Raw genomic sequence first — 12495 nt, 5'->3', positions numbered from 1 at the left:
AACTCTTTGGAGGGTCATCCTTAGTTTTTTTAAGAGTGTAAAAGGGGTCTGGAAACCAAAAAGTTTTAGAACCTCTACTCTAGCATAGGGGTTGACAAAATTAATGGACCAAATTCTGCCATCTGTTTCTATAAGTTTTGGAGCTAAGAACGTTTTTCTCATTTGCTTTGTTTTTATTTGTTTGTTTGTTTTTTTAATCATTTTTGGTTTTGTTTTTTATATTTTAAAATGTTTTATTGTATTTAAAAATTTAAAAAACCTTTTTAGTCTTTCCCATTCCAAGCTTATAAAAACAGAAAGCAATCTGCCCTCAGACCTAGTTTGTCAACATGTGCTTCTGCTATATTCCCTCAATAATCATAGAAGGATCATAGATTTAGAATTGGAAGGGACCTTAGAGTTTATCTAGTCCAACCTTCTCATTATATAAATAAAACTCAGGTCACAGAGCTTAAGTAACTCGTTTACCTCACAGAGTAAGTAGCCTGGCAGAGCTGGTATTTTAAATCAAATCTAGCAGTATTTTCATTGCACCAAATGAAATTAAAATGGCAACAGAGGCTAAATCTTATCCAAGGATTTTTCTCAACTTATCCATTTGCCCTATTTTCATGATCTGAACAGACTTGGGTCTTCTCCTGGGAACCAAAGATGCATAGCCTTTGCTTCTCAATTTCTGCCTTGGCAAAAGTTTTGTTGGTTGGAACAGCAGGGTGCCTAAAAGTATGTTGACAAACTGAACTTGAACTTCATGGGTGCTTTTGCACTGAGGAGCTAATATACTTTGCATTTGCCAAATCCTGTATTTTAAGCAGCCAGAATCACATTAGTATCTTTCACAGGGAACAGACTCTGGAGCCAAGAGAACGTCTGAGATTTGTGGTTTATGGCAGGGATAACATGATTGCTGTAGAGAAAAAATTTGGCAAGATGACCTGTAACTGCAAAGCAGTGGTTAAATTAGATTGTGTAGGTTGCATGCAAATTAATTTGTAAGAATATTCAGGTCTGTTGCATACTCCAGTTTCTATGTAAATTAGACTATTGTGTGAGATAAAATACCCAGGAGTATGAAATTCAAACATTTTTCAACAGTTGCCCAAGAATTCTTGGGGTTGAATGAAATTCACTCATTTTTTGTCTTTGTCTTATTCATTTTTTATTATTTAAGAAAAAGCCTTGTCTATCAAATTAAAAAAAAAAAGTCAAAGCATCCGACTTGAAAGATAGACTCACTTAAATTTTAAGAAAGTTTTAAAGCAAACATTGAGATAAGAAGGTACAGAAAGTAGACTAGGTCACCAAAAAAACCCAGGTGTGGTCAGAGGCTAAAGGACTTGGGTAGCCATGATTATTGAGTTTAGGTTCTTTGTTGGGAAATGGACATATTCCCAAAAACTCCTTCTACACTGAAGTTGGCTTTACTCAGCTTGTTTCCACTTCCATAAAAGGTGGATAATAATATTATTAATCTCACCAGAGTTGTTCTGTAAATCAAATGAAACAATGTATGTAAAGTGCTTTGCAAATCTTTAAGTACTATATAAGTGCTAATTATTATTATAGCCATTTATTCACAACATGAAAAATAAGTAGCTAAGGCCTGGAAAGAAAGACCCAAATCCTGACAAAATTCACTTCAATATTCACTTCAAAATTCACAATAACTTCCTATTGTCTCTAGGATGCAATGTGAGCTCCTCTATTTAGTCTTTAAAGCTCTACAGAACCTGGTCCCAGTCTATCTTCCCAGCCTTGGATATTACTCTCCACCCTAACTTTAAGAACCAGACAAACTGACTATTGCTCTGCTCCCACTTCATTAGGTCACATCTTCCATTTCTGTGCCATTGCGCGGGGCATTTCTCTTCACTAGAATGTCCCCCTTCCTTATCTGTACTTCATAGAACCCCTCTGCTCCTTAAAAACTCAGCTCATTCACTATCTTCTGCATAAGGAAATTGCATGAAATGTTATAATCTACTTGTGTCCTTTTAACTCAAACTAGGTAATACTTAGATAATTAGCTTGATTGTTTTTGTGATTAATACTTGTAAATACAGTATATGATTTTATATGTTCATGTTACTTCCTCAATTAAATTAGAGGCTTGTTGGGAATAGGTTTTTTTATCCTTTGAACTTTCATCCTCAGTGCCTAAAACACTGCTTGACATGAAGTAGGCACTTCATAAATGCTTGACAGCTGATTGATTGACTTTGCAAAATTTACACTTAAAGTCCAGGCTAAAATGGACCATGGGTCATGTGAAAACTATTACTTTTCAGGGTCTGGATTCAGGTACACCTGAATTCAAATAGAATTTCAGATATTTACTAGCTATATGATTCTGAGCAAATCACTTAAACCTAATTTCTCTGTTTCCTCATCTCTAAAAAGGAGATAATAATAACTTCCCAGAGTTGGTATGAAGATCAAATTAAGTAATAATTGTAAAGCACTTAACATAGTGCCTGGCAATAGTAAACACTATATAAATGTTAGCTATTATTATTACTATGGTATCCCCTGCATCTAGAATAACTCTAAAATACCTGACACTTAATAGATGCTGAATAAAATTGAACGTTCTACCTTCTCTCTTTTTCCCTCTTCCTCTCTTTTCCTCCTTTTCCCATCACCCCCTCTTCTTTCACTTTCCTCTCCTCAAAAGCTTTGTCAATTCTCTCTTTTTTCATTTTTTTAAATTATTAATTTTATAATTATACTTTTTTGACAGTACATATGCATGGGTAATTATTTTTACAACATTATCGTCAATTCTTTAGTGACATTTTATTTATATAGAAATTGAAGGGAAATTCCCAAAAGGATTCTGGCATCAGTCAACTAAAGCCAAGCCTCAAAAGTTGTGGTCACCATCATCAGACCCCAGATTGTATCCTGTCTACCAGAGCAGAGAGAGTCTAAGGAACCATTTCCCAGAATCTCTAGAGTTATCTGAGCAGGTGGCATATAGGCAGCTATATAGATCTTGATGGTGAAGTGGGGATATAAAGATTCCAAACTGTTTACCATAAAGTATTTCTTGCCTAATAAAGGCAGGGGCAGCTGTTCTCATAAAGTTGAGGGGAGCAGGGGAAGCATTGGTGTTTGGTGTGAAGTTTATTAGAGAAGTGCTTTGTATCTTTGTAGCAGCATCTGCCCAATTACTTTATCACAAAATGTCTGGTTTGCATTCTATTAATGGGGCTGAAATTATTATTTTGTGAATGTAGTTTATGGTCATGTGAGAACAGCAACTGGTACCAATTCTAGCTCCTTTTGTTATGTTGCTGCATGAAATGCTGCATGGATGTTTGTTCATCAAAGAATTAGTAGAATTAATTATGCTTTAGAGACCTTTGATTCACCACCCAACCACCTAATCAACTTCTTCTTAAAGAGAAATAAACTTTGGACATGAGAGGTAAAGAGATTTGTCCTAACACACACAATTAGTGATAGTCAGAATTAAATTTCATTTTCCTGACTCCATTGGGCTCTTTTTCTGTGACATCTACCTTCATTATTTTAGCTCCCACCCCATTTCTTCACTATGTCTCAGGGTTCTATAACACTCACTATGATTAAGATAACAAATTTTTTCTGGCATGTGATCTCCAAAACAAAAATAATAATAATAATAGGCTTCAGAGATCAAATAGCATGTGGATTTCTTGTTATTTTTATATTGCTTTTGAAACTTGAAAGGATTCAAAAACAGGTCTGAGGATAATACAATCATAGAAAAGAGCTCAAGAATGAAAAGTTTATTTAAAAAAAATTATTTTAAGTTAGTACAAATGAGAAATTTGCCAAACATTATGTTTGTGTCAAAAGATTGTGTTCTCCAAAGGTTTAATTAAGTGACTTTCTATGAGGAATCAGAACAAGAGATGTTAAAAAGTAGGAGTATGAATAGGAGTCTAAAGAAATGAATATAAAGTTGGAGTATAAAAAAACAGATTGTAGATTGTTATTCAGTTATAAATGTGGGCCTCAAATTCCTTCTGGAGTGCCTTTTTAAAATTTTTTTATTAATTTTTATAATTATAACATTTTTTGACCGTACATATGCATAGGTAATTTTTTTTTACAACATTATCCCTTGTACTCCCTTCTGTTCCGAATTTTTTCCCTCCTTCCCTCCACCCCCTCCCCTAGATAGCAGGCATTCCCATACATATTAAATATCTCATAGTATATCCTAGGTACAATATATATGTGCAGAACCGAATTTTGTTGTTGTTATTGTTGCAAAGGAAGAATTGTATTCGGAAGGTAAAAATAATCTGGGAAGAAAAACAAAAAACAAAATAATAATAATAATGTTCACAGTTTACACTCATTTCCCAATGTTCCTTTTCTGGATGTAGCTGATTCTGTCCATCATTGATCAATTGGAATTAGATTAGATCTTCTCTATGTTGAAGATATCCACTTCCATCAGAATACATCCTCATACAATATCATTGTTGAAGTGTATAATGATCTCCTAGTTCTGCTCGTTTCACTCAGCATCAGTTGATGTAAGTCTCTCCAAGCCTCTCTGTATTCATCCTGCTGGTCATTTCTTACAGAGCAATAATATTCCATAACCTTCATATACCATAATTTACCCAACCATTCTCCAATTGATGGACATCCATTCATTTTCCAGTTTCTAGCCACTACAAAAAGGGCTGCCACAAACATTTTGGCACATACAGGTCCCTTTCCTTTCTTTAGTATTTCCTTGGGATATAAGCCCAGTAGTAGCACTGCTGGGTCAAAGGGTATGCACAGTTTGATAACTTTTTGGGCATAATTCCAAATTGCTCTCTAGAGTGCCTTTTTGGCAGCATAGGTTTTGAAATCAGTCAGTGAACTCCTTTTGAAATTGAAGGAGAAAAAAGTTTTTACTGTACTGATTTATTCAGGTTAAGCATTTCCAGTGAAAGGCTGTACCATTGCTAAAGTTCCAGACTTACACAGTCTAGGCATAATTGTTTGGCACTTGCCCCACTCAGTGTTTCACAAGATCTTTACAAGTTGGCCCTATCCAATCCCTGGGTTTTTCCTTAGAGATAAATAAGTCTATCTCATTTCCAGGTCTTCCTCCAAATGTGGGGAGAGACCCCAGCTTTCTTGCAAGAAGAAAAAAAACAACAAGTTATCAAATGCAGTACAGACTTAACTCAACAAAAATGCAAAGGACTCCTACTTAAGATCTACTTAAGACTTAATAGTGAAGAACACTCTGGTGGACCTCCTCCTTCATTAGTGTATCCTTCAGACTTCCAATACTATTTGGGTTACCCCACAAAAAAAAAAAAGGTGAAGGGAAGAATTTAGTGATTTGGGATGCCTGGATTCTATTCCCTCATCCTACAATTCCCAAGGTGATAATGGCATGCTGATTAATTCTTTTTGGTAAAATATTCCCCATTTGTGTTGGAGACTAGCAATGTCTGCTCTGACTCCAAAGGAAAATCAGTTGAAGCTTCATTTTGAATTCTTCATATTAGAAGTACATCTCAGGAAGTTGATCAATTGATATTTAGTCTCAAAAGCAGGAATCGAGAAACTCTGAGTATGCCGCCTCAGGGAAGAGATGGTGAGAGAAATTTCTCTTCAGTACAGCCAATTTTTTATTAAAACTTTTACTTTCAAAACATATGCATGGATAATTTTTCAACATTAACCCTTGCAAAATCTTGTGCTCCAATATTCCCCCCATTCCCCACTCCCTTCCCTAGATGGCAAGTAATTTAATATATGTCAAAACATGGTAGAAATATATGTTAAATCCAATACATGCATACACATTTAGTATACTCAGCTCTTATAAAAGGATATACCTATTAGAGTTGGTGAAGCAGCTACAAGTATGTGATACATTGCACTAAGGTACACATAAGACCTGATCTGTATCTTCAAAGGGTTTAGCATCAGAGTAGTAGAATGTGCATAAATTAATACAAATTAAATTAAGAGAAATACAAAGAAGTTCAAAAAGAATATAAAAGAAAGAGCTGAAAAGTTGAGGGAAGGCTTCATGCAAAAAGTGAGATTTCATAAGGGTATTGATAGTGGGAGGAGATTTCAATGAAAAATGGTAGGGGAGGGCATACTGTCTTAAGTATGGCCCAATGCTTGAAAACAGAATGAAAAAAAAAAAGTTAGTTGTTCATCAGGTCTGGAGCATAAATGTATGAAATGTGAGTTAACATAGAAGTGAATTGGACCTAGATTGTAAAATTAGTTTGGATCCTATAGTGTTTAAGGTCAAAATAGGGAATTAGTATTTATTATAATGCCTATGTAACAGGCACTTTTTCAATTATTATTTCCTTTGAGCCTTTTAACAACTATTGTTATTATTCCCACTAACTTGTCTAATACACATCGGGTAATTGTTTGAGGCCATATTTGAATTCTGATCTTCCTGGGGCAGCTAGGTGGTGCAGTGGATAGAGCACCAGCCTTAAAGTCAGGAGGACCCGAGTTCAAATCTGGTCTCAGACACTTAACACTTCCTAGCAGTGTGACCCTGGGCAAGTCACTTAACACCAGCCTCAGGAAAAAAAAATTAAAAAATTTAAAAATTAAAAAAAAAAGAATTCTGATCTTCCTGACTCCAAGCTTTCTTGCCATTGCACCACCATTCCCTCTAAAGAAGGATTTGAAGCATACTTCTAAATTGGTCAATTAAAAGAAATCTTTAGATGGCTCTCAGTCCATCTCAATGTAGCTATTTCTCTAAATAGAAAAAAATCTGAATATTTTATATAGAAATCCATTTAACTAAAACTTTAAATATAACATGGAAATTTAATGTACCATTTACATACATAACCTGACAATTTAATATTATATTTTTCCTTCCCATTAAATAAATGTTTTTATCTCCATCTGTCTAGATAAGAGCACAATCAAATTATAATGGTAGGATTGCAAATTTCTGTCCATAATTGATGAGTGAGAATGACTGTTAATTTGTATTTTTTCATATCATTGTTTTTAACAACTTACCTAAAATATTTTATAGATTCAGGCAAAGCACATGATGTAAGAAAAATAGCTCTGGGTTGGGAGTCAAGAAACTCAGGTTTTGCTTTTCCTTGGACAAGATATATGCCACATCTGGGCTTCATTTTTCTCACTTGTAAAACAAAGGAGTTAGTGATAGACATTTGGTCAAAGTATTGATCAAACAGTTTTTAAAAGAAAGACTAAAAATTATTGTAAATCATAGAAAAAGTTGCTCCAAATTAGTAAAAGTAAAATAAATACAAATCAAAGCAAATCTGAGGTTACATCTCATACTCATTAAATTGGCAATGATGACACATACAGGAAATCATATTAAAGAAGCTGTGAGAAAATAGATATTGTTAATAATATGCAATAAAAATACTTTGTTTCTATTTAGCTCAGAAAATGCTTTTCCAGTTCCATTTTTAAAGGGGTAAAAAATAAGAACAAAGATTCATATTACCAAAATATTTATAATAACATTTTTTCTGGCCCAAATAATGAGAAACAAAATAGGTGCATTTCAGGTGAATAGCGGCTAAATAAATCATGGTGTGTGAATGTAATGGGAAATCACTGTCTTGTAAGAATTAATAAATGTGAGAAATTCACTGAAGCTTGAGAAGACTTATTTAAACTGATGCAGAGTAACTTAATCAGATTCAAGATCATAGTCCTAGAAATAGAAGCAGGAGCTTATTGGAGTCAGCTCCAAAGAGCTTATAAAAACTGATTGTTCAATTTTCAGGATAGGTTTTTACAGCCTGGAAATCAGCAAATACTACTTTGTTTATTTATTAATATGTATTATTTATTAATTTGTACATAGCAAAGGACCATTAAGGCCATCCAGACTAACTGTCCCATTTTATAGATGAAAACAGTATATACAATCACTACAATTTCAATGAATAGAATAATTTGATGAACCTGAATTTCTTACAATTATGGTGAATAAATTTGAACCTAAAAAAGAGAGGAGAAAATATATCTCCTTCCTTTAGAAAAAGTGGGGGCCTATGGATCTAGAGTATTACATATGCTGTTATGTACAGGATGATTTTGTTAAAAAATATTTTAGATATTTGTGAGAAATATAACATATAAAAGAGAAAGCTCAATATAATATAAAAGTGAAATCTGACAGGAGAGAAGAAGGGAAAGGAGTTATATGTTTTCAAAATATAATATAAAAACAAAAGACATCAAAACTTTTTAAATAAAATTAATTTTTAGAAAATCCATCTTATATTTTACAGCTGATGTGAACACTTAACTTTTAATTAATGCTTTAAACTTTGCCAAGTGCTTTACTTATGTAACTCATTTGCCTCTCAGAATGAATCTAAAAGTTAAATGCTGCTTTTTGTTGTACGTTCTTTTCAGTCATATCCCCATTTGGGGACTTTTCTTGGCAAAGATACTGGAGTAGTTTGCCATTACCCTCTCAAGCTCATTTTATAGATGAGGAAATTGAGGCAAACAGAGTTATGTGATTTGTCCAGCTAGTGAGTATCTGAGGCCAGGTTTGAATTCAGGAAGATAAGTCTTCCTGACTCCAGGCCTAGCACTTTGTACACAATGGCTACATAGAAGAGAAAATTGAAACTCAGAGGCAGCAGTGACCTGCACTGGATCCCATAGCTAGTATCTGTCATAGGAATTATATCCAGGTCTTTATATTTTAAGTCTAGTACTCTATAATGCCAAGGTGCCTCTCCAAATTAATACTGAATTTATATAATGGTTCATAATAATTAAAATGATTCAGCAGAAAGAATATAAGAAGGTCATATTGAAGATTCCTCCTAGCCTTGAAATTCTACAAATCTATAAATGGCTATCTATAAAAAATTTTAAATTTGAAATTCTACAAGTCTATAAATGGCTATCTCTAAAAAATTTCAAACTTTCCAACTACAGAGAGTTTCCAATGTATTCTCAAATCATCTCTACCTAATAGGATCAATTTGTCCTTTCTTACTCTGATATGTGATTTAATAATGAGAGCTAGCATTTATATATGTTTTAAAGTTTACAAGGCACTTTGCAAATATTCCATTTTATTCTTATATCAATCATGGATATACCATTGTTGTTGCTTAGTTGATTTTTATTTATGTCCAACTCTCCATGAGCCCATTTGGGTTTTTATTCATAAAGATGCTGAAGAAATTTGCCATTTCCTCCTTCAGTTTATTTTTGCAGTTGAGGAAACTGAGTCAAATGAGGTGAAGTGACTTGCCTAGGATCACACAGCTAGTAAGTGTCTGAGGCTGTATTGGAAGTTAGGACTTTGTGACTCCAGGTCCAGTGTTCTATTCACTGCACCATTTAACTGCCTCTATGTCATTTGACTAAAATCAGAGAGCAGAAATAATGACTGAAATCCAGGCTTAGTAATACAATTCAAAGACTACTCTGTAGTCAGATGATCTAAATTCAAATCTGTTCCTTTACTATCTGTATGACATTTGGCATATGATTTAATCCTGCTAGACTTTGGTGTCCATTTGTAATATGTAATTCTGTAATATGAATAAAATGTGATCTTTAAAATGAAAGGGTTTAAGAGGTGGACTCCCAAGTTCCCTTCTAGCACTAACTATGAACCTATATGTCCACTTTTGTGCTCTCTATACTAGACAGTGATACGTTGTGAGCTTCATTTGTTTTTAAAAGCTGGTTCTGCATCTTGTGTTCCAAATATGCCCTTTCCTCCCTACTCAGATTTCATCCTCTCTCTAACTCTACATTGCTCCCCTTTATCTTTACAGTTCCTTCCTTCTGGGGATTGGTCAACTCGGCTTGGAATCTTTGCTCTGTTGGAAAAAGACAGTCACCAGTCAACATAGAAACCAGTCATATGATCTTCGACCCATTCCTAACACCACTACGCATTAACACTGGTGGCAGAAAGGTAAAGAGCATTGCCATCTTAATGTATTAAAATAAGGATGAGGTAATGTTGGTTACTTCTATATTCTTTAGTCTGTTGTTGTTCTCTTAAAAAAATAGTCTAGCTTTCCTCTTTGGAATTCCATATACTTCAGACAGGATGTCAACAAATTTATATTATGTGTAAATTGCAGATTATTGCTTTTCTCACCAGATACTGCAGTCCTCATTCTTCTAATTACTTTATACTTCTTGGAGATTGCCCAAGGTCTTGTCCCTTGCTATATTCCAAAGGTCAGGAAATAATAAGCTGCATTATTTGCAAAGTACATTAGGAGAGCAGACTGTTCTCTGAAACATGTTTTCCTGGGTTCTCAATGACTTTTTTTCTCCTTTGACCAAAGATCAACTTAAACACACACATATACATACATACATACATACACACACACGTACACACACACACACACACACACATACACATGTTAATAGAAGCTAAAGGAAGGAAAGATAATAGTAAATTCAGACCTTACCCATCACGGAATAAAAGCAAACAAAAACGACCTAGATGATTTATTTTAAAAAATCAATAATTAATCTTCCTAGAGGAATTTTACTGACTATGAGTGTTACCTCTTTTATAGAAATGCTTAGCTCTGCTTTGTGGTACCTACACCAAAATTGGCCTCAGAGATGATGATCTGATTCTTAATTTGTACATCAACATAGCCTCAGTTGTTATGGTTCCCCACACTATTCCCGTCTTCCTACGCTAGCATTTTTCTTCACCATTATATTTCTATTTAGCTTCTTTCTGATTATGAGTCGATAATAAAAGGGGAAAAAACTACATTTGGAAAGTGGTATTTGAAGGTTATTTAACTGCTGTGAATTTAAGAATGTTTTAAAGGATTTCTCATGCAAGGAAATGAAGTTTGAAATGACAGGCAATTTTTGGTTCCTTTTTCTGTGTTGTTGTTTGGGCAGTTGCTAATTATCCAGGATTCTGGATCATTTGAGTTTTCTGCTTCTTTTCTCTTCTTTTGCCTATTGGACACATCAAGGCTCACTAATCTTTCTGCCAGATCTGCTTTCCAATTTGATTGAGGTCCTAATGTAATTAGAAAGAGATTCTTTCCCCTTAGATGCTCTGGATTTTTGTCATGTCATTGTCAGAAAGTCTAATGAGTCCTTAAGGAGCTGTCAGTATGTTACTTAAATTATATAACAGGAATTGAAGGACTGTGTGCAGTTGGATGTTAAAATATGCCTTCTTCCATGTTGATGATTTGTTAATAAGAGGTTGTATGTTGTTCTAAGTATTCACAATTCCTTAATGAACTATGCTAGGAAAGGGCTCTGCAAATGTCACAGAGCTCATCCCCACAATCTCAAGAAAGGATCAGTTAAACCAAAAGAGCTTTATTTGCGAATACTTTTTTTTTTATTATTAATTCCCAAAAACCCTTTAGAAATATACTCATGTATAGACAAACTTTTTTGGAACTAGTTCTCCCTAGTCTCTTTTAGCCCAGTCTATAAGTCCAATGACAACACATAGCCTGACACCATTGCTAATTGACCTGGGAATTTTGACTCGATTACCAATGTAGGCTGGTTCACCTTTCTTTAAGCAACCAGGCTTCTTCTATTCTGTTTTCAGTGATTCACTATATTGATGTTGGAGTTAGTGGGGACATCTGATGAGCTTTAACTCTACTGAAGCTCTGAATTCTTCAACTGAAGCAACCCCCCACTCAGCCTCCCCAGTAACACAAGCTACAGGCATGTCATTCCCACACTTTGAAGACGGTTTAAGCTTTGTGTTCATGTGAGTTGATTCATTGGCATTCAAGAGGGGAAAATTCACCAAATTAAAAAATGTTATGATTTGGACTAAATATCCCATCTAGATAGGGATATTTATAATTCCTGGAATTGTATGTTTTATTTTCTCTTGAGATAAGTGATTTGTAAATTAGCTACACTTTCTAGCTCTCTCCAAAGATGATTATATGGTTCTCAAATCCTGTAAGGCACTTTTCCTTTTATCCAAATCCATTTTTAAATATTTGGGCTATTGGAAACATGAAATGCTTGGAACATAAATATTTGTATCTGAAACCATGTGTGCTGTCAGCCATCAGCCGAGTTGTCGGATTGTCTGATGCTTCTGTTTACATTTCCAAAAGGTGGGAAATGAAATCCAGGTGGTGTGAGGGTAAACGGACTGGCAATGACAAATTTAAAAACTAGAGCCAATAACTAAACTGTGTGGCAACTTTTTTCAATTCAGTTTTATAAATCTTGATGCATTAAAAAAAAATCATTACAAGACACTCTGAGGAAGTATAGATTTTAATAGCTATTCTTAATGAGATATTGCCTCTCTGAATCCATTGTGATATTTTCCCAGAATGGCCTTTCAGGATATCTTTAGGGCAGGCAAGCACTTTCCTAAGAAAGGAAAATATAAGTAATCAATCAATATTAAGTATCTACTATGTGCCAAGTCCCAGGGATATGAAACAAAAAAAGAAACAATCCCTCCTCAGGAGGAACTGAGAGACAACATTT

The 12495-nt window shown here is 34.3% G+C and overlaps 1 protein-coding gene across 1 annotated transcript in view; it reads left to right on the top strand.

The window, feature by feature from the left end:
* The window catches only part of CA10 (carbonic anhydrase 10), a 550225-nt gene that overhangs the window by 163793 nt on the left and 373937 nt on the right, over positions 1-12495 (top strand). The window contains exon 2 of the mRNA XM_074261822.1: positions 9798-9940. Coding sequence (XP_074117923.1) covers positions 9887-9940 — 54 coding nt within the window. The 5' untranslated portion in view covers positions 9798-9886. The remainder of the gene's footprint in view (positions 1-9797; positions 9941-12495) is intronic.

The sequence above is a fragment of the Sminthopsis crassicaudata genome, chromosome 4, assembly GCF_048593235.1.
Source record: "Sminthopsis crassicaudata isolate SCR6 chromosome 4, ASM4859323v1, whole genome shotgun sequence".
Taxonomy (NCBI): Eukaryota; Metazoa; Chordata; class Mammalia; order Dasyuromorphia; family Dasyuridae; genus Sminthopsis; species Sminthopsis crassicaudata.
This window is presented reverse-complemented; position numbering and strand designations above follow the sequence as displayed.